We start from the raw sequence: 25,000 nt of genomic DNA on the forward strand, positions 1-25,000 counted from the left end.
AACTCCAAAGCACAGTATTGTCTAAAATATTTTAAACATTTTATGATGTAGCAGTATGATTTCCCTTCACTGGAACTAAGGGGCCTAGCCCAAACCAAGAAAAACAGCTGCTGACCAAAAATACAACAGCAGGGTTGTCCTCAAACTTTTGGCTATCGCTGTACTGATCCATATTCTGCCTGCTGGTATAAGATTGAAACAGGATACACACTTCGAACTGTTAAAGATCATTTTTTATTTGCCCAAAGACTTACTACAAGGACATAAGAACACCCTCAGCTATAGAAAACATCAATTTTTGTCAAATGATCAGCAGTACAAACCTGTAAAGCTTTGCTGTCTTAGATATCTCTATAAACCAACATAAGGAAGTGAAGAAACAATTAAAACAGGTGAATTAAACCAAAAACTTCCCCCCACCGTGAGTGAAAAACTCACTGGCCTCGGAAGTCACAGATGAGGGTTTTGCCAACTTAACGCACTAACAAAACAATAAGCACTCAATACAAAAAAAACAAACAGTATTTACAGAAAAAATTACAACATATTTGAAGCCCAATTTCTCTGGCAACTCAGTTCCCCAAATCCCTTTTACAAACTCCCCTCGATCAGTATCAGCAACCACGTTCCTTTTCCCTCCCCAAAATCATTTAAATAGTCCACGCTGGTTTTGTTTCAGACAGTAATGAGATTCATAATGATCAAAATCAGTCCATTACTAACAGATCGTTAATAGTTGCCATGTACTCATCTGTCAGTGGACCCAAAATGACATGTCATGGAAATCTTATCAGTCTGTTTTCAGTTAATCAATGACATGACAGCAAAACATTACTAAAGACCTTTGGAAAAAAAAAACATTAAAAAGATTTAACAATATCTACATTCATGGTGTTGGTATGATGTCCCTACACAGGCACATACATGCACACTGCAGTCACATCATGGTATGCAACAAAACAGTAAAAACAGCACACATTAAAGCAAAGAAACACACACTCACACCCTCATATATACACAGTTCTGTGCATATATTGCACACAAACTCACACAGAGGGACAGATTTACGTTAAGTGCACACTTTTTTGGGATAAGCATCTGACTACAACCCACTTGGATTACAGTCAATACCATTAACGTTTCTAAACAAACTCGAGAAAAAAAAAACACACGATGAAAACCATTCAGTTCAATCATCCACGAATGATTCCAGATGGATCAAAACACAATTAAAACAAACCTATTAACAATTCAAATAAACCGTAAATTAAACAATACACCACCCGCGTGACATATTCTTTAAAAACGCCGTCAGTTTGAGATCTATAGGTGGGAAACAAGTGTTATCCCTTCAATGACAAACTGCTCTGGTTAAACAATAAACACTGTTTATTACGGTCAGGCCAGAACAAACTGCTCAGTCAAACAGAATTGTTTCAGACTGATGGATTTGTGTACATGTCAGTTACGTTTGATAAATGACACCTTTCAATGACAGACGCATGGCAATGGATCCTACAGTGCCTATCAAAAGTATTCACTTCCCATGGCCCCTTCCAATGTTTTAAACTCTGAAGCATCATGAATGTAATCAGGCTTTTTTTGGACACTTTTTAATGTCAAAGTGAAAACAGACACAGATTAGGCTAAATTAAGCCCTAAAACAAAACAAAAACAACTGATTACATAAGGATTGACTGGTACAAGTAAATGTTTTCATATTTCATGGATGTTGAATGGAGATTAAGCCAGATTTTTAATTAAGAGGGTGACCAGTAACTACACCTGTATCTGTACCTTTTAATAAAAGCCTCACGATTAAGATAAAAGGAACACTCTGAATAAATAGAAACAACTTCACTGAAAACTTTCACTCAGGGGAGGGATACAAGAACATTTTCAAGGACAGTTGCCCAAAGAGCACAGTAAAGCCAATCATAAAAAAAATAAAAGTAAAAAAGCTCCAAATCTGCTCAGAGCATGTGGTGTTGGTGCTAGAAGCACAGCATTAGTGGGTTCAAAATAAATCCTATAGAGATTTTGTGACAGGACTTGAAACTGCTGCACACTTATACCTTATACACCATGATTGGGCAGTTTTGCAAAAAGAAACGAGGGGGGAAGCAGAGAGACTGATTTACATGGACTCAAGGCTGTAACTGCTGCCAAAAAGTGCTTCTACTAAATATTTAAGAGGGTGAATAATTGTGTAATCTTTTTGTTTAATCTTGCATTTAATTTAGATAAATCTGTAGAGATTTGTTTTCCTTGTGACAATACCGGAAAACTCATTATGGGAAAATTCCCATAGCTTGTTGCCGCCTCACTGAAGGTCAGATGACAAATGACTGTTTCCGTTCTGCGTTGAAATGTCACACCACAGCGGGAGTTTGGTCAGGTTTGCTCTCATTTAGAAAGCACATTAAAGCTACATTAACTTTCACCTAAATGTTGCAGGATTCCTTTAAATAGTAATTGTCTGTTAATAAGTATCAAAGCCTTATTACTTTCTATTTGGTGCAACGTTGCAAAACAATAAAACATGGAAAGGTCCAAGAGGGGGTGAATACTTTATATAGGCACTGTTTTGTTTTAAATGAGAACATGGGTAAGTAACAAGTTCTGAACATTTCCAGCAACAAAAAGACATTCAAAATGGCTTGATTTTTTTCCTGAAAAAATACCACCTCTTTAAGAACCAAATGATAAAATCTACATCATAAATTGAGAATCGAGAACAATGCGACAATGTTCTGAAAAAAAAAATGGAAACATTCTGAAGAGTGCAATTTTTCAGTACCCTGCAACCCCCCCTTCCTAAAGTGATCCACCATACTATGTTCTTTGGCTCTATGAAAGCCTGTTCACAACTCATGCCACCCGTCTTCAACTAATTATCAGAATAATAAAATAAACACTGGAGAGTTATTCATCACCCTCAGCTTTAAAACTCTAACCATAAACCAATGAACCTGTAAGTCAAGATTGAAACCAGCGGCAGAAATGTTCACAACATCACCAAACCAGTGGGATGCTGTTTTTGGCATAACGTAAGCGGCCCCGTGCTGTGAGATGACCTTCACACCGGGGAGGGAATCAAACGCATTTTGGACATATGGGTGGGGTCACCAACGCAGCAACATAAAGTGGGTGAGTGTGAAGTGGATGAGGCAATGCAGGGGCTCCCCCTGGTGGTGGGAGGAGAGCAGGGTTGGCACAGTGGCAGAGCTCCCTTGACTCTTGGCTCAGCTCAGCGCTGCTCAGTACGTCTCGACGACAACGGCCTGTTTCAGTCCGAATCAGAGTCTGACGACCCCTGTGAATTTGATTCACTGCTGCTGTCCTCTGACTTGTTCTCCTTGTCTTCCGCCTCGTCATCATCTTCGTCGTCTTCTTCATCATCATCGTCATCGTCCTTCTTCAAACAATCAACAAAAATAAATAAAAATCAAATATATTTAGCACAATCAACTTCCACTTCTTATAGTCATCTCTGTAAAGCAGCAACTCACGTCGTCGTCGTCATCATCATCGTCGTCATCCTCACTGGATGAGTCTGCTTCAGAGGAAGCCTTCTCCTGCTCATCATCTTCATCCTCGTCCTCATCGTCATCCTCCTCCTCAGTTTCCTGTGGGAAGAGAGATTTTCAGGTATGGTTGACAACATTACTACATGACATCACTGCAGCAGCTTTATGAGACGGGGAAAAAGAAGAATGAGAGAATGAGACAGTCTGCACTTACAGATTTCTTGGACTTTGCCTTGGGGCCTCCTGGTTTTGCCGGACATCTCCGTTTCTGAAACATCAAGTAGTTTTAAAATATGTCAACCTAACATATTAGAAAGATACAGAGCTACAGTACAATTTGTCCAGTTTGTTATAGCAACTGTGAAATAACCGACTTACTTGTGAATTATATTCTTTGTAAGTGTTTCTCTCTTGTGAAGACAAGCTCTGTGGAAGGATGGAAGTAAGTGTTAGATATGTCAAGTGGCCAAGATGTTTTGACTAACCCCCCCACAAACAACCAACAACCACTTCTTACAGCGAGCCACTGTTCCAGTAGGACTTTGTACTGTTTCTGCTTCTCCTCAGCGATCTTCTTGTAGCGCTCCTTATCCTTCAGTGGTAACCTCTGCCAGCGGCTTCCGATCTCAGTCATCCGCTCCTTCATTGGGAGGTGATTCAGCTCTCCGTTGGAAAGCATCTCCTGGGAGAACTTCTGATATCCGTTTCTAGAGATTCAAAACCAAGCAAAAATCACAACGTCTGGGTTTTAATTGAATACACACAACATGGCAGCACAGAGAAGTTGGATGCGAAAAACTTACGATGGTGGTTTCTTGGGTTCACCCTCAAACTTCATCTTCTTCCCTGAGGCAATGGCAGCAGCAGCAGGTGAGCGCATCTCACACAGGTCTCTCTGTTAACGAGAGTAAAGTCAACGGTTTACTCTCACTGGTACCGTTTACAGATGCTGTGCAGTTGTAGTGGACAGCCAGTTACTTGCCACTAACCTCGTATCTTTTCTGGTCCTCTGCTGCCTTTTTGATCCACATAATTTTCTCTTTTTTCTCCATGGTGCTCCAGGTTGCTTCCATTGCTTTCTGTGCCTTTGGCCGGTCATTCTGCAAAGCAAAGGCTCACATTAAATGCACTTCTGGCTAAAATGTTTTGTACAGTAAAACAGTTTTTCAGTTTAAGAAGTATACAGCTGTAGTTCATTAACAATACTCCTGTTATCTATCTATGTTATCTGCTATGATATGATATCAGTGATGACAGAGTAATGACAGTTAGTGGTTCAAAGTTAAACACTGTAAACAAATTAAATAAATTACATGAGCATGGACACCTGTGACCTACCTCTGCATTATTAGGACGTACTTTTAAGACATGTACTTTTAGCATCACCGATCAAACTACTGTCTATAGAGTGAACGCCTAAAACAAAACTACCCTTTTGTATTCTGAAGACTACGACTCATGCATACCTTAAATCTAGCCAGGTAGTCTCCTATGACACTCTGCTGCCAGATGTCTTGTGCAGTCTTGGGTGGGTCGGGCAGACGACTACGGTCCTCCTTCTCCTTCTTCTCTGACTCTGCCTTCAGGACTGTTTCTAGGCGTTTATACTTCTCCTAAATAACCAGAACAACAAGATTATTGTAATTTGTTAGTATTTTACAACCATGTCAGTATGATTTGACTGCTGTGATCCACTCTACTAGACATTTCTTTTACAGAATAATATCACACTGGATCGACAAGTTACCTTCTTTTTATCCGGCAGCTCGTTCCACATGCGGGCCAGGAGTCTTGTGAGCTCGCTGTCAGCAAGGTCTGGCCTCTCCTGCTGCAGTTTAGGACGCTTCTCCTCAGAGAAGATGAACATGGCTGAAATTGGCCTTTTGGGTTTCTCTGGACTGGCCTACACGTTACAGAGCAAAAGAATATAAGAAAACAATTCTACATGTAGGTAACTAATTTAACAGCCACACAAAATTAAACTTTTACTGTTTAATAGTATAAAGAATTACACATGTAAGGAAGTGCAGTAATTGTATTTGAACAGTGACCTCATCAGTCCTAATGTTTGAATTTACAGGTTTTAACAAATGTAGAGTACTCTATCGTGGTATACAGGTCAACTGGCAGATCTGAATTTTAAAAAAAACTTCCCAAATCTCCCCTCACTATATGTATGTATATTGATTTTCCTCAAGAAATAACTGTTTAAATAATATGAATGGACTTAGCTTAACATGCTATACTTGAAATAGTAAAAAATTTTAGTATATAGTATATATTATGTATATACATTGTTGCTGTATACCTTTGCTTTAGAGTTCTTCTTTTTGGAGGCAGGACTGTTGGCTCCACCGCCCCTCTTAAATCCTATCTTCTCCTCAGACAAAACCCGCTGCTGTTCCTCCTCTGACAAACTCTACAGATCCACAGGAAGACAAAAAAAATATACATAAGAAATGCTTGTAGCACACATGAGAACAGTGATGTCTGTGACATGCAAATTAACACAACAAAAACAGATGTTGAAGTAGAAACAAAAAGAAACTTACACTGAGAAATCTGTTCATCTCAATTTCATACTCCTTTTTCCTCTGAGAACCAAAAAAAATATTTTTGTTTAGACAAACCGTAATTAAGTCTTTTTTTGTTTTTAAATGATGTAACTTGATGATTCTGAACTAACCATTTCACAGCGTTTCTGGTAGGCGTCCTTCTCAGCCTGTTTCAGTAGCTTCCACCGCTGGCTACACATCACCATACGCTCTGTGCTGGGTACGTCTTTCATGTTTGACATCAACTCAGCACAGAACATTGAGTAACCATTTCTGAAAGCACATTAAAATAATACATTTAATATATACATTTAAATTCCTCACCCACAGGGCAGTGGCCTACAACCAGCATCATGTCAATGTGTTAGTAGTGTATTTGCAGCTGTGACTCACGGAGGTGGTTTGTCAGGCCGGCCGTCAGATTTGTCTTTCAAGTGCCTCTCAGCCTTGGTCAGGGTGGACTTTACGATGTCATCTTGGGTCATGTTTAACTCTGGGTGCTGCTGGATGTACTCCCGCATTGTCTCCTAGAATATTGCAAACAAAAACAGTTAAAATTGAAGGCAGATGGATAGTATGTCTTCATAATTCTACTACAGCCCTTATTATAAGACTCTGGCGTAACATATCACACATCACTGTAGTCTCACCTCGTACTGTTTCCTCTGCTCAAGAGACTTAATGATCCATTTGAGTCTCTTCTTGTCAGACAGCTGTGTCCACTGTTTGCCAAGACTGTCCTTAATGTCTTTGGTGGTCGCCTAGTGTGAGACAAAGAAAATTAAAATCCAAGGTACATACAGAGATTGTGTTATGTATGTTGTTTAGTAGATGGTTCAACTTACATCTGGGCGTGTCTTGAGGACGGCCTTCTTTTCGTGGTTGTACCACAGCTGTTGGGGTGTCTTAGGCTTCTCTGGGACATTTGAACCTTTCTTTGTCATGCTCTCCACAAGGTCAGGGTGTTCTTCCCTGAATTTACACATCATAAACCAGAATTTAAGTGCATTTATCATCGTTTAAATATGCTGCAGGTACCTTATTCCCCCACTGTTAATAACACTTAATTATGAATATTAATAATAATTAATCTCACCTGAACTTCATCATGCTATGCACAAATGTTTCTTTGTCTCTTAAGAAGTCGTCAACATATTTTTTCTGTAGACATGAAAAGAAAACAATATTTTAGTTAGAATTTTAGAAACTGTTTCAAATTGTACCATGGTCATATGTATAAGTTGTGTATTAATCTGTTTTTTTGACTAACCTTTTTCTTGTCAGGCAGCTCCCTGTATTTCTTGGAGAGGATTTTAGTTAGGTCTAGGTTGCTCATCTCTGGGTGCAACTTTGCGTACTTGGCCCTCTTCTCCATGAAGAAGCGGAAGTACGGAGTCAAAGGCTTCTTGGGGAAATCTGGGTGTTTCTGTGTATCATGTGGAAAAGGAGGATAGAAAAGACTGAGCTCCACACAGACGGATAGTTTTTCATTAGTTGTGTGAAATATCGGTTTTAACTCACCTTTATTTTCTTGCCCTTGTAAGGGTTTTTGATGTAGTCTTGGGCATCAGCTATCAGCTCTGTTAGGGTCCGAAATTTACGAATCTGTAGATATAGCACACAAAAAACATGCACATTTAGTGGTACACAATTTGACAGACAATAGCCAATAGATTAGATTTAACTTTAATGTCATTGTGCATGTCACTAGGTATAAAGCAACAAAATGCAGATAGCATCTAACCAGAAGTGCTTAAGCAGTAATTAAACAAAATATGATACATTATTATACAGTGCAAAATATGAATGATATATAAATATGACTCTATATGAATGTCTATTGCTACAGGTTAAGTACGGGCTATGAACAGGTTATGACTATGGTAGTACCGTATGAATAACTTTACAGTATGTACAGTAGTGCAAGGGATTGTACAATACTCAATATGAATGTCACAAAAAAATGCCTCACCTCTTTAGAGACCTCCTGCCACTTCTGCTTACACATGTCTGCTGTGTAGGAATTGAAGGCCACCTTCTGCCAGTCGAGGTGGGACTCTGATGTTTTGTATTTAGTCACATCTTTTGGAGGCAGGGCCACTTTCATGGCCTCCAGCAGGTTTAGGAGGTCATCCTGTGCCCAAACTGTGACAAAAAAAAAAACAACCAACGGAAAGGACGCAGAAATGATAAATTAAACAATTGGGTAAGAAAAAAAATGGCTGTAGTATCATTTTGTATGTCTAAAAGTATGACCAATTATGTTCCCTTGAGAGAAACACCCACCCCACTATATTCACTGTTTTCAGTGGCGGAATCATACATTCTGCATTGTTTTTAAACTCACTGGGTGTCATCCCTGTAATTGCTAAAAGGACCTGTAGCAAATGGGCTTGATAAACAGTTCTCATAACAGCAGATGAATTGTCATTGTAGAAGTGATAAAATTAATAATAATCAATAAATTATTTCCACAAAAGAAATTGTGAGATACATGTCCACAAAGCTGTTACAAAAGCCCACCTTGGCTTTGGGTGGTTGCCTCCATGTCTCCATTCATTTGTGGGTATACTGTCTGGTATCTAAAAAAGCAACAAAAATACAGTTACCAAACATCTCTCTTACAGCAACATTAACTTAAATAGATAAAAACATTGCCATCCGTGATATGTAGGCTCATACTCAGCTCCTACAAAGAGAATAGATGTATTTAAAAAAAAAAAAAGAAAAAAAAATCAGAATTTAATGATAAAGTTATTTTAATGTATATAGTATTCATATGATAGATGCTGATTTGTGAATAAAAACGTGATTTGTCTGTGATATAACAGTAAAACTGACGTTTTCATGTCGCGGAATTTAAATTCGCCTCGACATAATGGTTTATGTTCATTACACCGCCCCTTAAACGTTTACGCTACATGGTGAGACATAGGCTATTGCTTGTGACGGCTTCAAATCTCAAATATCACTGCGGAGGGCTTCAACTAGCACAACTAGCTAAGAGTACAGGAGTCTCAGTCGAGCAAATTTGCCAGCCGGAATTTGGCGTATTAGTGCTGTCCTTATTCCACAACAAAAGTATCGTGGACACACAGGAGCGACCATTTTCTCGCACGGTCCGCTCGGTAATGGAGGATTTTCTGTCGGAGAGGAGGTTGGGGAGGATCCACGGAAGGAGGAAGCGAATGGACGTGGACGGACAGGCAGCTGTAGGCGACCAGCTGACCACGGACGGGGGATCTGCTTTCGGTCTCGTCTCCGACAAGGGGGAATGGTGGCTTGGAAACACTGCAGCCAAATGCGCCACACGACAGAGGCGCCTCATCACCGATGGACGCGGATCTAGCTCCGCCATGCAACCTTCTCCTCAAATGTGAACTCAGGCTGGAGCTCAATCAATATATTATTCGCTTACAGTTAATAAATATGTTCAAGAGCATTTACAGACCGTTTTATTATAGTTTTTTTTATCGTTGAATATTAGGATTTAAGAGCAAAACCCAGTGCATTCTTCAGCGAGGCGTAGCCGAGCTGTGCTCCAATGATGGCGGCTGCTCGTTGTTCATCGTGTCCTTGATGGCCCCAGCTCACTGTGTTGTTCACGGTGTGACCTATAGCTACATTTAAACTATCATTATCAACATTTGTGTAACTACAGAGCTGCCATAACGTACACCTGGACCAGTTAGAACAGATATATTATAGTAAATTACATTATAATTAAAACATATGGATGCTAAGAAATTTGGATGGGGCATTAACGTTAACATGGCCAAGGACAACTTGGCACACCAAATAGTTTAAATTGGATTTTTCTTTAATAGATACTTTTGAAAAATGTTAGCATTTAACAGAAAACTTTAAGCTTGCTTGTATTTAACAAGAATCTCCTGTTTCGGAGCCCTGGACTTAACGTCGCTGTTTACACCAAATAATTTAAAACCGTTGAGTAACTGCTAAATTTCAGCTACCGTTAAACAATGTTAAATTTATAATAGACTTCGTCGAGTTTTGGAAATTAAATTGTAATAATAACGTAACGTTACCCGAGTAATATTTCATGGTGGTGGGTTGGAAGGACTTGCGGAGGCGCAGGAAGAAAGAAGAAATTGAAAATATCTTTAACGACCAAACGTTAAACCCTAAACCTTAACTTAGTAACGAAATAGTTTATTTTAATGGTAGCTGCTAACAGTTTCGGCTACTACATAGCCCGGTTACATTGTATCTACATTGTTAGCAAAAGCTCAAAAGGAAATATGTTAACATCCGAGGCTGAGCAGCTTCGCTGGCGCGACAAACAGCTCCAGATCCGCCATGCTTCAGCTCTGCTCTGCAAGGAAACCTACCGTGACAAGGTCCAATGGCGCACTGCAAATGGAGAAAACGGAGCTTAAAACTAAAGCCAGGGCGTTGCAGACTCCCTTTCCTCGACCCAAAAGAGCATAAGCGAGACCAAGAAGGCGGGTTCTCCGCGCTCGGTCGTCGGTGGTTCTGGGCTAGTCAGTGAGAGAGAGAGGGGGAGAGAGAGGGCGAGTCTCTGCACGGTGAGATATTAAACCGAGATCCCTGATGGCTAACCGAGAGGCGGCTGGCTGTTCCGCCAACAGCCGCATGGAGGTCTCGGCGCGGAAACCACCGTTAATTCCCCCACGCAAATATCCCGTTTACAGCGCGAATAGTCGAGTTTCGATGGAGGGAATTAGCATACAATGGTCGCTTGGTTTAATTTTGATCAAATACCACATTTGCCTCCGGGTCTTATCCAGTTCCTTCCCCGCTGTAGAGGACAAGATATTCGGATATGGCCGACAACGTCCGTACCCTGCCACAGCGGTCGGTTTATTTCGCTACTACAAAGAGGCTACCGACCGAGGCGCTTTTTACTAAAACAAAAACAAACATTAACGGTAGATTTAGCGGGTTTTAGAGGGTTTTCTGGTTTCTTTATCGCGCACCCTCGCCGTATTATGAAACCAAGCGGCTGTTTGGTTGGCTTACCTGTCTCTCGGCGTGAGTCTCGGTGTCGTTGTGGAGGAAGAAGGGGAGGGTTGAACGATAGCCAGCACTGCGCCGTCGGTCCTGGGCTCCAGTCCCCGCAGAGATGGTCCTTCCCCCCCGCCTCCATCTCACTCGCCGTCTCCCTCCACTCAACGCGCAGCAGCAACAGCAGCTCCTCTCTCTCCATCCAACCATTTCGCTACGCCGAGACATCCACATTTTTTCCGACTTAGCACCGTTGTCTCTGAATATTTTTTTTTTTTTTCCACTCACATGAGCCGAATCTGTCTCTGATCTCCAGCCGAAGTTTGCACCGCGAACATTTTCATCAGGAAGCTGAAAGTTTCATGAAAGTTGTGCCAATCGTTATCTTATTTAAGTGCAACCATCCCATCTTACAAACCAAATAACCTATTAACATAACTTATTATAATTAACATAAAAATCTTATTTTTTCAAAAGTTTATCATTTTTACTTATCAGTGTCAGAGTTTCACTGTAGAGAGAACTATCTAAAATGTCTTCAAAGCAGCCTCAATGCCTTTTCACATTGCTCGGCTCTTCTTTTAGCAAATTGTAAGAGGCTGTTTGACAGCTTCATCTTGGCCCAGCATGTTTTTCCTTTTCAACTCCACCTTGTGTGTTTGTGGGCGGAACCCCCGACCGTCCAATCCAGTCAGTCCGATTCAAGGAAAACAAATGACTTTCAGCCACTCGGCCTTGTTAAACTGCGCGACGTTCTGGTGCTGTCGGAAATGTTGGCATCATCGCAGAAGAGCAGGCACAAACAACACACAATCAAGTAATAATATTATTATGAACAAACAAAATATGATCCTAAAATGAGAAACAATCCAAAATTTAAACTTTTGACATACCAAAGTTTATTACAGGTCATTTTGATTTATTTTCACTAGTTTTTAGTTGTTAATTTCCAAAGTCTGGATTCATCTCGTTTACTGTTTTATTAGTCCACTAAGTCTTTCTGCTTATTCAGAATTAAGCATCAGTTTACAAATTTGGTTTGTTTGCTTGTTTGACAGTTAAATAAAAATAAGCTGAGTTTTAAAAAGCAGCCTATTGAATTATTTCACAATTTCATTATGTTGTATATTTTGTCTGTTATATATATATGATTATTTAATATTTTATTTACTTGTGATTGTCTTATTGGTATCTGTGTAAAGCATTTGTATGGTTTAACCTTTCACAGTCTGTTTTTTTATTTATTTTATTTGTTTGTTTTGTTTTGTTTGTTTATAAAAAATGTCTGAGCAAATCTTGCCTGCTGCAGCAAAAGAAAACGTTGAAGATAATATTTTTGACCATGTCCATGGTGTTTTCCAAATAGGAGTACTAAGAAGTTCGTGTTTACATGATAACAGTGAAGGCAGCATGCAACTGAGTGGCAAGCCTCCAATTGAACACCCCCCTCTTCTGTTACTTGTTGGATAAAGTGATTAAAGTCAGCTGTGAGTGATGTAAAACTTTAATACTATGATACTGTATTTTCTAATTCTTTATAAAAATAAACACTTTAAAGGCTGTTATGTTTGCTGTTTGTCACTGTTTTTTATTTTTAATAAAGTGAAAATCCAAAGCATATACAGTGTTTCAAGCACAAACACATGATAGGCAACACGAAAAGGCATAATAAGATACATTTACAAATAAGTTCTTCCCTGAATATATCATCGGTATAACAATCAGCTCAAACAATTATATCTCATCATCCACTACCCATCACTGCTCATCCCATTTCATGATCATTAAACCTATTAGGCTACATGCTTAACATAAAAGCGTATTACACATCTTTCTATACTCACAACAGGTATATCGAACATTGTTCTGTAAACCATACACAATATATCAAATGAGGCAAACTTGAGAACTCACAATTTAAAACTCATTTTGAGAAGAAATAAAGGAAAGGCGATTGCATTGGGTGATGGCTGGTTTGTGCGTGTGTGTAAAGAGCAGAATAGATCAAATTAGATTGTGAACATTAGGTTACGTGAAATCATTATTATAACATGGGGAGATCTACATTGCAGCAGCACTGGCAGTCACTTTAAAGCTATGCTGTAGTTATGCACTAAAAAACAAACAATACTATAAATGGATTTACCTCACATCTTACGGAAAAATACTTTTCATTTAAAGACATCAAATGTTTTTCCTGCATCGAAAGACTCAATAACACAATATTTAAGTAAATAAACAGTTTGAAGTATTTTCAATTAATCTACATTAATAAAATATGAAATATGAGAATGAAAAGTGGAAAATGAGAGGACACAGGACATGCTCTATATCATGATGACAATATAAAATATGTCTTTTGTGGTTCAAGGTCACAAACACAGATTCAGCTGCAGAAATAATGAATGAATTCTTAAAATGAAAAGCAATTTCCTTTAAAGATAAATAATAATAACAGAACAGAATAGTTTGAAACTGTATATGTTTACAAAATATATATTTCTAAAGACACCTGACATTTTCACATTATTACTGGAAGTCAAAAATTTAGTTCTTTGGAAAGTGTGTGAATGAGACATTAACGATATGGTGTTGTTTATGGCAGTGGGGACTCATCGTACACATCCTTCCCAGGTTCCTCCTCAAACGTCACTTTGGCGTCATCTGCATCCAGCTGCAACACAGACACATCCATTTACACCAGAGAATCCCACATATATGATATACCACTGTAAGGTCTGCCTGTGCTTTGGGGTGAATGTAACAGTTGCAGAGAGGTACTTACACATTTCATCTCCATGACAGAGAAGAGCCTGCCGGTCATGAACATGCGCAGAGGGACAGTGAGAATAAGAACAAAAGGCAGTGCCAGAGAGAAGGGACTAATCTTCACCATCCACAGGACAGCCAGGCACACAATCTGGATCAGTGTGAAGAGATGCATCTTCAGTGTCTTCACCTGCACAAATGGCAACGGTGGAGAGCGTTAGCAGAGGAACACGGAGGCAAAGACATGAAAATGAACAGTATTCTAATTTAAAGTACCGATCATTTATAGGGAGATTGTAGGACCACCTATACAGTTTAATGTGATAGTCTTGACAGTCGGTCAAATTAATCAATAAGATGACGCCACCAGACACTAGTCTCCAAAATCAGAATCAGAATCAGAATCAGAAGGAGCTTTATTGCCAAGTCGTGTTTTACACATACGAGGAATTTGCTGTGGTGATAAGGTGCTACACGTAGACAAACATACAGTCAACATAAATAAATATATAATATATAAATATGGAATAGAAGAACAACGTTGCAGGTATCTACATGTGCATTATTCTGGGTCTGTGCCGTGCAGAAGTAACGCAACGGAAGAGAATATTGTGTACATATAAAGATATAAACTGACAACATAAAAATATACAACAACAAAGATCAACAATCAACAACAAATATGTGAAAAGTGCCAGGTCTGTGCACAACATGAAAATGACTGAAGTGTTAAATCTAGACCTCAGACAAACTGCCATTAAAAAAAACTGTTTTTGGGGAGGTTGCATACCCTGGTGGCGTAGGCGTCAGGAGGATGGTATTTCTTTGGTGTAATCAACAGGAGCATCCTGTCCCACATCTGGATTCCGCTCAAAGAGGTGATACCCATGTAGAGGAAGATACCGAACAAGGCTGTCATAGGAATCATCTTCAGAATAGGCTCCATGAAAATAGAAACACCTGGGAATCCCAGAAAGTGAATGATTATTAAAGTAAACGGTACTTAAATCTGACCCTGCGATGTCTGATTCGGCACTGTAGATGGCAGCACCTACCAACCAAGATGGCCACAAGTAAGCCACTGATCCTCTGCTCTAGCACCTTCTCAATCTCTGGTTTCGGGCCCTTGGTCATGACAGTGAGAGCGTTGGCGTGGGTGACTGATCGCACAGTGGCAGCACTCAGCCACGGCACCCCGAAAATAGAGAAGAGACCCCCCATGGTGACGAGGAGGAGCAGATCAAAATGAAAACCGGATCCTTTCAGCATCTTCCTTTCTGGTTTGCTCACAATCAGCCTGACAATCCACACAGAATATTGAAAAAAATAGAAATGTCTTATAAATATTATCTTAATTTTATTCACAATAACTTCACATGAAGCATTACTGGCGACTGTAATGCCGTTGTTTATAGAGTTACTCACGTAGTAATCTGGGACTCCAGGAAGATGAGGATGAAGACAAGCACTGCTGGTACACAGCAGGCACCCATCATCCAGACGGGGAAGGGCTTCTTTTCTCCCATGGGGTTGATGAACCAGCCTCTGGCTCTGGGGTTGGTCACCTCAACACCTTTTGGCACAACCAATTTCTACAAGGGGACAGGACAATATTCATTCAGCTCATTTATTACCAAAACAAAAAACAACACAGCAAGAGTAAAAAAAAAAAAAATCAACATTTTCTTCTCAGTCAAGACTTCTGATAATTCTGAACTGATAGTTTGAGTTCTGTGATATTTTAGAAAGAAAGAAAAAATGACGATTGTAACCAGGAACATAAACGTTGTCTTCCTTTTTATGTGCAGGACATGGATTTACAAAGATTCTTAGACAGATTGGCCAATAAATAATTTTTATTATTATTATGATTAATACTGTCAAATTAGTGTAGGTGATAGACAACAGGTGTTAGCTTGCTTTATTACAACCTTGACTAAAGATCATAATCTCCCAACCTATTTTATTTACCAATGTGCCCTTGATTTTAATTTTCTTATTTTATCCACAGTAAAGATGGTCTTTATAATATATGGACCAAATTTCTAATATGTATCTACACACATGATGAATATGAATGACTTCATGTTCACTGCTGACTTCAAGGTGAATTGTGATTTTACGTCTTGGTTTTTGTACAGTTAAACAAACGAGAAATAAAGTGTTAACTAGTGAGCTTTAGAGGGGCTGGTAGGTGGCCAGGCTAATTGTTTCCCCTGTCCAGTCTGTATGCTAAGCTAAGCTAACTGCCGATTGGCTGTACCTTCATATTTAAAGGACATTAAAGAAGTATAAATTTTCTCATCTTACTCTCCACCAGAAAGTAAATTTATCAAAATGTCAAACCTTCCCTTTAAAACATGTTTAATTTAATAAACATATGTTTAGGCTATTTTTTATATGAAACATATTTAACTATAAATGTAGACCTATTTCAATCATTTTTCTTCAGGATTAGGGGTGTAAAAATTGCCAAATCATCAGACAAAAGCCGGGGTGAACATGACTATTCATGAATTTAACGGCCCAAAATTGTTGCATTTGTAATTCGACAAAATCCTCACCCTTAAATGCATGCTCTAAACCTTTTGACAATGACTGTCATAGAAAGTCATCTTAATAGTAATATGTCTACGTTATTTCAATTTGCTGTACTGCATACACTACTTCTGCAAAGTATTTAGATATATCATAATCCAGATGATGTGAGTTACGTGACAGGAGTCAACTCACTACGACACACTTACCTGTGTGTAAGCATCCTCAATGCTGATATCCACAGCAATCATGAAGAAAATAGCAATAGGGACACCGAAATCTCCAATCAAACGACGGATCTAATGAGACAGAGAGCAAAGGATATACCATGGCAGATTTTTCATTTAGAATATTTCAGACTACACTACTATTTTCAAAACTACACCAATGTAGAAGGTTGATCTTACCGGCCCGGGTAAGTAATGACCATTCTTGAAATGGCGGAGGAAGTAGGCAATGAAGAAACAACCAAACATCAGGCACATGGACAGCAGGGCAGTGTTGGGGTAAGGCCTTTCAATCTCAAGCTCATGAACGGTTACGTTGCCATCTGAATGAATCTCAATGTGCTCCTTGACAACTGGGTGGAAAGGGTTGTCCATTGAGTCGTTCAGATGATCGTAGTTCAGAATCAGAGGGTGGGTTTTGAAGATCTGAGCAAGAGGAGATGAAAAGTCAGAGGAAGCATATTAAGAGACCACAAATTAGGCAATTACAGTGGTGGCTAAAGGGAAATGGTGTCTGTGATGTGAAAGGCATGAAGAGATGAGGTGAGGAAACCTTAATGAGCTTATTGAAGGTCTCATAAATGAAGATGAGAGAGATGAGGATGGAGAAGATTTCCTGAGTGAAGCGGGAGATATATCTGACCAGGAAGCTGCCTTCTGCGGCCACGATGATGACCACGATCACTACTAGCCACATCCCCACCCAGATCCGGCCCACAATGTATTCAATGCCCTGGGACTTGCAGAACTAGTGTGTAATGAACAAAGGAAAATAGGTGTTAATGATCCTTAACTAGGGGGGTCAGATTTATTTCAGGAGTGACAACTCATCCGTACAGAGAAAAAAGCTTCCTCAAACACCAGCAGCGGTCCAGAAAAGCCTATGACAAGGACAGGCTGGGCTGCCAAGAGACAGAAGATGACACCCTGGACGCTGGTGGAGATCATAAGCTCTGACACGCCCATGAGTTTTTCTGTTTTGTCAGCTAGGGTCAGAGAACAGAGAGAATTATTAACAATATCATATATGGTGAAGAGAAAAGACACATCTCTCTATCAGGAACCCTCTTTTACCCAGAAGCCCTCCAAAAGTGATGGCTGGGGACAGGGCTGCGAAGTAGATGAAGATGACTGCAGCGAGGACCTGAGGGTTCAGAGCGTCCGTGTAGTCGCTGAGGAAGTGACGGTAACGGCGCTTCACGTCCTTCACCATCCCACCAAAGGGATAGCCGGTACGGGCCAGAGGGTCTTCTCGCGGCACCTCTGGAGGTTTCTCAACTGGACAAGTAATCAAATAAAAATGACGTTAATACTGATTACACTAAATCTGCCTTTTTTATATGTGTTTTTCTAATTCCTCCAGCAGAAGCTACTTTTGTTGTTTGGTCTGGTTGTTTTTTCATTGTTTTCTTCTTCTTTCATATAGGAATTCAACTTAACGGCAGAGTGCGAATTATACAGTGGGGTCAACCTTTTTTCCAGGTCCAAAAGAAAACCCAGTACAGCACAGACGAGGGCTTCAGTGAACTAAAATCTTACAATGCTTACAATATCTTTGCTTATTTAATTAATGTCATCAAATCATTCTCATCAAAGTTTCAACTTAGGCTACTGTTTTTTTTTTTTTTTTAGCAAATATCCAAAGTTAAATTTCAAAGTTAAAACTAATGCCATGTTTATTGTGAAAGGACTCACAAAAGACTTCAAATGAAATAAAAAACTATATTGATGTAAAAATGTATCTCTACAATAACTAATCCCCAATTTCACTGCTCATGCCTGAGCCTGTAATTGTCAGCTAACAGTGTTAGCTGACAATTACATAAAATATGAAATTACATAGTTAGAATGAAATGAATAAGGTGGGTAAGTAAAATGCTAATTACGAATCTCTGAAGGTAGGAAAGTTAAGTGTATTAAAGCAGCTAGATAGTTAAATACTGACATTAACCTGCTGCGTCTCCATTAGTGTGTGATGCACCGACTGGAGCAGCTGCGCCGCGAGTGATGCAGACAGACAAGATTCTTGAATATAAGGCATGAGTACGGGAAATATATTGCGATATTTACAAATACAGGTAAGAAATACCCCCCTGAACTGTTGGTTTTGTCTCTTTTGGGGGGGTCCAATCCTTAACTAGGGGGGTCAGACCCCCGCAATCCCTACCCATAATTCGAACCATGCTTAACGGTGCTAAGGTACAATGGAAAGAGTCTGTCTGTCCGTATATATGTATGTTTGTCCTTAGATTTCTCGACACACGCTCATCCGATTTGCTTCAACAATTGGCCCTTTTTAAGTGAGCTCATGTGCCAAACTATTCCTTTGCCAGGAAGTGACTGGCACGTAGCTACATGTAAAATAGTAAATTGTCATTAAATGCTTCAATGTGTGTACATATTAAACAAATGAGATTTAACATGCTAACAAGTGAGCTTTAGAGGTGCTGGTAAGTGGCCAGACTGTTTCCCCTGTGCAGTCTTTATGCTAAGCTAAGCTAACTGCCAGCTGGCTGTACCTTCATATTTAACAGACATGAAGAGGTATTAATCTCCTAGTCTTACTCTTCAGGAGAATGCAAATAATAAAAAATAAGCGTATTTTATATATTATAATATATAAAATACGCTTATTTATTATTATTTGTATCATGAAATGGCAATTATGTAATTATTTATAGACTGTAATAATTTTCAATATGCAATTACAGTACACAAAAGTCTCACAAACAGAGGACGAAAATTAGATTAAACTGTCAGTCCAGGCTGCTCTGCACTGTAGCCTAAGTACTGATCTGTGTGCTGACCTTGGACCCTGTCACCATAGGCAAGACGGGTGTCATTGGGACGGAGTCTGTCACGCAGCATCTTCTTCTGGAAATTGATGATTGACTCAAGCATTGCATTCTCTTGGATCTCAGTGGGAGGGATCACAATGCTGCAGTCCATGAAGTCAGCGATGGCGTTTGTCAGATCTTTCTCAGTCTGGGCCAAGAAGGCCTCGAGACAGAACACCTGAACACAGAAAGCTTTTATTCACCTGCACCAAACAAAGTCGGCAACTTTTTGTGGGATCTCATTGCTAAAGCTTTATGCGGCTGAACTGTTCTCATCTCTCTCACCCAGTCGGCCATCAGAGCACCCATGGCACGGCCACTTTCACTGTAGTCTATTCCGCCCTGGCTGGGGCCCACCAACACAAACACGAAGCGAACGGGGACAGATGACTCCAGGACAGAGTCCATCACCACAGAGTCACTCAGCCTCACAAAAGCCACCACTGGTTTCTGCAGGATATCCAGGACACCTATCAAAAAGACACTTTAATTTTGTCATCTGCTCTAGAACCACATACAAAACCCCTGAGACACATAACTGGTCTTGAATTACATGAACATACCTGAGAGGACAACCGAGGCCTCCACGTTGTCAGAACTGTCTCTCTGCAAAAACAGCAGGTGCAGCAGTTCAATAAATGAAAGCTCTTAAGTTGATCCATGAATATGATATTAATGATTACCCAGATGATGAAAATTGATAGGACTGTAATAAACAAAATGCATACCTTCTTGGTTACAGAAAAGGTCTGCATCTGAATGTCTCCAGAGGGAGTAACCACAGTTCCTTCAGACTGACTGGAAGGACAAATAAAATGAACATGAAGTGAATCACTTTTTGTGGCAATATCATCTTGTAGAAGAAACATAGACATATTGTTTCTTGTGGGTGACCTGCGTTTCATGAGGAGAGCTCTCAGCAGGTCATCCCGATCACTGGCGCGAATCTCATTCTTGTTCAACAGCTCATCAACCACCTTCTCGGCCACAGTGGACAGACTGCTGGCATTCAGGTCAAAGATGACAGCACCTGAGGACATATGAATTGCTTTAGATTGATAAATTAAACTAAAACAAGTTCGATATTATCCGAATGTATGCACTGATTTCTGTTGCATTCAAAATTCCAAAGTCACCTGTGCTCATGGTCCTGCGGAGCTGGATCAGGCTCTTAAAAGTGAGATAGGAGACATGAGAAGGACCCCATTGTCCTGTGCTGGTGTTAAAGTTCTCCTCGTAGCCCACCCAGCGGCCAGTCTCCTGCCAGGTGTTGCCCTGGAGCTCATTCAGCTCCACATAGGCCTGTGTTAATGGAATGGGGTTTGTTAATAAACATACAGGCAGATAATGTTATTTTGAATTCACTTTTATGTCTGATAAGTGTGAAGAATGTCGACTAACTTGAGCATCCCCTCTTGTGGTGGCATTGGTGTTCACGTTAAGATAAGCTGAAATAAAGAGACAGAAAAGTGATTTGTGCACAGATATGACAAGTCAAATCACCAACAGCTGCATGGCTTGTGAAGGGAGCCTACCCTCTGAATCACTGGGGATGACAATGTCCTCCACAGGTGGCTCATCCTCCTCTTCCTCTTCCTGCATCCTCTTCTCCAGGTTGTAGATGCCGCTCTGGCCTGGTGAAGTCCTGATGGTGTGACAAAAAAACCCAAACATTAATAAAGACTAAGGATGACTGCTTCATAACAACACCTAATGTTTCATCAGACCGTATGAACGACATGCAAGAGACTCAGCTCACTGTTTGGAAAATGCACTCCCATAATTGTGTCTGTAAGTTAAACAGACTTTGAGTCCTGTAACGGTAGTTAGCAAATAGTTTAAAATCCATTCAAGTAGGACTCAGTTTAGGCGGATCAAGATCTCCATAACTGTCAAATTCCTCTATTTGTGCTATTCTATCCTAGGCCACAAGAGGGCAAGATTGCTCAACCTATTTCTTATCAATGACTTCTTGGTGTGTTTAGTCTTGTGCCCTTAGTTTAGACTCTCAGGCATGTTTACTACACTCATTACCATACTCTTTCACTTTAATAAAAATACATCCTCCCTTCGACGAGTGCCCTAATGCTGCTTTCAGTGCTGCTTGTAAATCACTCATGTCAAGATCCAAGTTGCAAATATGTATGTGAATCTTCTGACAGTAAACAAACTGAAAAGCAAAATTAGCTAGTCTGTATTAGAAGTCTATAATTCAAGGTAGCTATAGCCTACCCTGATTTTATTTCAATTTCTTTGAAGTATTTTATAGATGGATTGAACACTTGCATGTCATGAGCATAGGATGTAACTATTCATGTTGTGAATTCAGCATAACCATAACCTTAAACTGCATTAACTGAGTTTTGTTAGCCACTTGGGGGCAGTGCACACTAGCTGTCGATATAATATTACCATGTTAACAGTTGACATGGTAGAAACATGTTAGCAAACAGTTCTGCAATATACACACTGAGAAGACAGGAGTAACATTATCTTTCATTCGAATTTGTATTTCTGGCCACCTGATAAATGTCCAATATTCACTCTAATTTTAGCTCGGGTTTGGTCTCCTTCAGCTCTAAATAATACATGACTCTTTAGATGCTACATTTACCACTATGTTCACAAGTTAGTCTGCTGTTTAGTGCTGTACTGTGATCATACAGTGGTGTTTAGAGCTTTTTCACTTGAAAAAGCCGCCTGCAGCGGGTGGAAATAAGTCAAAAGATTAAAGTTACAGTCCACAAAACTCTGAGCTGAAAGCTGAGACTAAAATGCTCCCTAGAGCTCAGGGGATCTGCAGACTCGGTCATAATTCTCTGTGGGTTCATCACTACATGCGACCCCTTTCACATTACACAAAGTCATCTGAAGTATTGTTTAAATGATTTATTAGAGCAGCTTTACTACCAAACCTACTATAACTTAAACCTACACATAATCACTGATTGGACGGACTTATTTGGCTGATACACATCTTGGGAGCACTGCCCAACATGCTCAGTTCAGGACAAAAAAGATCCATTACCCTTGTCATGAAACATAATTCCAGCATACCTTTGCTATACATATGCTTTGTAGTATAAGAATTAAAGTGCAACATGCTCAGTCTAAAGTACTGCTGAAACAGAGAGGCTTAAATAAGAGAAAGCACTCACAGTCTCACTGGAGAGGAGAAGGCGGACTCGTTGTCTTCATATGACATGTCACTGTCCTAGACATGGGGAAAGTTGAAAAAGAATTAACAGGGTGAAGTTGGATGAAAATGAAACGATGAAGGAAAATATGTATCACTGCAACAATTTTCCAAGATTCCTTTTTTTCTGAGAGAGAGGCTTAGAGAAAGGGTGTAACATGACACAATTTCACATGAGACACTAATTCCTAATCTTAAAACATTCATCTTGACTGCAGAGATGAAAATGGATAAAGAGAGAGTGCAATCTTCAATATAACACTTTAGTATTACATTAAATCTTGTAGCAACTGTTTCTTAATGTTGAAGATGTTACACTGTTTGATGTTAAAATGAAAAAGACCAACCTCCTCAAAATTTATATTGTTTTCCATTGATTTTCTTTCTGTCTGTCCTTGAACTCTCAGGTACTTTTTATGCATCCCCTAAGACAGAAAAAAATGAATAGACATGAAAAACAAGCATATAATAATCATATGAGATTTGTGAGTAGTGATTTTGACATACTTTTGATATACACCACCCAAACACAGAATTTGCAATTAATTTATATATTATATTTTCGTAGCAATCATAGCAAAAGTAGCATTATTCTGTAGTCAACTTGGCAGGGTGTATTTATTATTTATATTATTATTGAGAAGGTTTCTCAGCCTCTACAAAAACCAATACGGCCTGCTTTGAGCCTTTTTTTCGTCATCTTCAGCGGAGATACTGATACAGAACAGAACAGATAGTCACATAGCCGTTGAGAATGTGAGCTACGTTATAGTTTAAATAGAAGACGTACCAAGCCTTATCTCTGGGTTACACTCTTCTTCAACCACACATTTCTGTTCTCTTCAGTTACAGTGCAGTAAAGATCTTTAAATGCAGCTTCTATAACATCAAATCTGTCACATTTAGACAGGAATATTCAGAATGCACAACAATATATTTCTCAGAATGTAACATTGGTGTATTGTTTTTAGTGGATTGCATTTCAATTTCACAAACAACTGACTGGCACTTTTTTTTGTAAAAATGCTGTTGAAAATGTGTCTTAGCAGCAAGCCTATAGAGGTCAAGTGACTTCAGTAGAGAAAGAGAGTCTTGTTTTACACACATGCAGAAAATTAGTATGGCATGAAAGAAACAAACATGATATGACCAGAACGTCTGTACATGTCATGATGCTGCATATTGACAAGACACTGCCGTTTAGTGGTAACAATTATTCACAATTTAACACTGAGAATATACAGATGTTTTAGCAAAAAAACAAGCAGGTAGAAATATTTCAAAAAGTGCAACAAATTATGAAAATCTGCCTGGCTTTTACTATCTGAAGATAATAATCCCACTTGACCTTGACTTCATATTAGTTTTTTTTTTTATTATTATTAAATTGTTTTTACAGAAAATATGCACAAGCATCTTTTTTTGTAAAGGTTAATATTCCTTTTAAAATATTTTGAATAAATTTGGAGTGAACTCCCGCCCTAATCTTACAAACACGGTAGAGAAACTTCAGAATATGCTCTTCTTCTATCAGGGTTTGACCTCTACCCTCTAGTCCAGTAGTACCTCAAAGTGTGTCTGAACCCTGACCTGAGGAGGCCACACCCTTACCTGCATGCAGGTACTCCCACCTGGTCTCTAGCACTGGAAACAGGACGACCTCTGCTCTGTCAGCCTAGACGAGCTTGGTGATAAAGTGAACCAGGACAAACAAAAAGATGAGTACAGCAAGAGCATGAGAAGAGGAGGGAACACCCATTTGAAACTACGTCGAAACTATCGAGAAGTGCTATACCCCACTACCCCTCTGGTTGCTGAGTAACATGGCGGGAGCGTGAGGGGTGGGGGAGATAAGGCCTGTGTGACAGAGAAGCAGCCCTATCGGCCAGGGACACCTTGAGAAAAGGGATATCCCAACCCTAGTTTGCTCGCTTCGCCCTACCAGCATGTACCAGGTCTGAGCCAGGACAGGGGCAGTAAGAGAAACCTGTTTGGACCAACAGGCCAAACCTCATCCTGACTGAGGGACACACAGGGGGTAAAGAGGGTAAAAAAGAGGGAAATCATACAGTATCAGGTGGAGAGCCTCTTAGTGCGTCATCTTGTTTACGTACTGGGGATTCCCTCACGATGAGGGGGTGGTCCCTCTACCAATGATTATCTTGAGGAAAGTGATGAGATAAACACATTAAACCTAATGTTTTTCATTACAGCCCTCACGCTCACTTACTTTGTCTCTAATAGACATCTTCTGCCGCTGACTGAAGGTGGATGCTGGTGGTCCAACCCAGTCTGATAACAGATACTGACAGAAGGACGCAGCGCAGGCTGGTGAAAGAGGAAATTATAAGAGGGTTGA

General features: G+C 39.7%; 2 protein-coding genes across 5 annotated transcripts; both read right to left on the reverse strand.

Annotated features, from left to right (window-relative positions):
- Nucleotides 1-215: 215 nt before the first annotated feature.
- Nucleotides 216-11,709, reverse strand: ubtf (upstream binding transcription factor). 4 transcript variants are annotated; one of them, XM_038705542.1, is made up of 21 exons: nucleotides 11,090-11,709; nucleotides 8,609-8,667; nucleotides 8,058-8,230; nucleotides 7,607-7,690; nucleotides 7,356-7,511; nucleotides 7,182-7,246; nucleotides 6,931-7,057; nucleotides 6,736-6,846; nucleotides 6,479-6,612; nucleotides 6,217-6,358; nucleotides 6,083-6,124; nucleotides 5,839-5,949; nucleotides 5,278-5,433; nucleotides 4,997-5,143; nucleotides 4,520-4,630; nucleotides 4,334-4,425; nucleotides 4,048-4,237; nucleotides 3,909-3,956; nucleotides 3,745-3,798; nucleotides 3,513-3,629; nucleotides 216-3,418 (listed from the first exon to the last, which is right to left on the reverse strand). In XM_038705542.1, the coding sequence occupies exons 2-21, from the start codon at nucleotides 8,643-8,645 to the stop codon at nucleotides 3,290-3,292; spliced, it is 2,226 nt and encodes a 741-aa protein (XP_038561470.1). In that variant the 5' UTR covers nucleotides 8,646-8,667; nucleotides 11,090-11,709; the 3' UTR covers nucleotides 216-3,289. The 4 variants fall into 4 exon arrangements, with proteins under 4 accessions (XP_038561470.1, XP_038561483.1, XP_038561461.1 ...); XM_038705555.1 differs by lacking the exon at nucleotides 11,090-11,709 and adding an exon at nucleotides 10,438-11,071 and having other exon boundaries at nucleotides 216-3,415; XM_038705533.1 differs by lacking the exon at nucleotides 11,090-11,709 and adding an exon at nucleotides 10,438-11,071.
- A 927-nt stretch (nucleotides 11,710-12,636) lies between these two features.
- Nucleotides 12,637-24,420, reverse strand: slc4a1a (solute carrier family 4 member 1a (Diego blood group)). Its single transcript, XM_038705524.1, has 21 exons — nucleotides 24,253-24,420; nucleotides 22,989-23,066; nucleotides 22,604-22,659; nucleotides 20,981-21,090; nucleotides 20,847-20,893; nucleotides 20,582-20,747; nucleotides 20,340-20,475; nucleotides 20,174-20,243; nucleotides 20,009-20,051; nucleotides 19,731-19,915; nucleotides 19,416-19,623; nucleotides 17,683-17,886; nucleotides 17,446-17,594; nucleotides 17,162-17,356; nucleotides 16,789-17,034; nucleotides 16,591-16,680; nucleotides 15,269-15,435; nucleotides 14,899-15,140; nucleotides 14,634-14,803; nucleotides 13,860-14,033; nucleotides 12,637-13,748 (listed from the first exon to the last, which is right to left on the reverse strand). The coding sequence occupies exons 1-21, from the start codon at nucleotides 24,256-24,258 to the stop codon at nucleotides 13,671-13,673; spliced, it is 2,820 nt and encodes a 939-aa protein (XP_038561452.1). The 5' UTR covers nucleotides 24,259-24,420; the 3' UTR covers nucleotides 12,637-13,670.
- Nucleotides 24,421-25,000: the final 580 nt, after the last annotated feature.

The sequence above is a fragment of the Micropterus salmoides genome, unplaced genomic scaffold, assembly GCF_014851395.1.
Source record: "Micropterus salmoides isolate LMB-PRFRI ecotype aquatic unplaced genomic scaffold, ASM1485139v1 Ms_hic_scaffold_10, whole genome shotgun sequence".
Lineage (NCBI taxonomy): Eukaryota > Metazoa > Chordata > Actinopteri > Centrarchiformes > Centrarchidae > Micropterus > Micropterus salmoides.

Bases quoted from the DNA above. Each gene is read 5' to 3' on its own strand.
- ubtf (XM_038705542.1), bottom strand. From the start codon at position 8,645: ATGAATGGAGACATGGAGGCAACCACCCAAAGCCAAG. The intron at 6,613-6,735 runs GTGAGACTACAG...GCAATATTCTAG, and splicing joins AGCAGAGGAAACAGTACGAG to GAGACAATGCGGGAGTACAT. The intron at 6,359-6,478 runs GTGAGTCACAGC...ATGTGCTTTCAG, and splicing joins CGGCCTGACAAACCACCTCC to AAATGGTTACTCAATGTTCT.
- slc4a1a (XM_038705524.1), bottom strand. The intron at 20,748-20,846 runs GTTAGTCGACAT...CCATTAACACAG, and splicing joins CCACAAGAGGGGATGCTCAA to GCCTATGTGGAGCTGAATGA. The intron at 19,624-19,730 runs GTGAGAGAGATG...TTCTGTGTTCAG, and splicing joins GTGCTCTGATGGCCGACTGG to GTGTTCTGTCTCGAGGCCTT.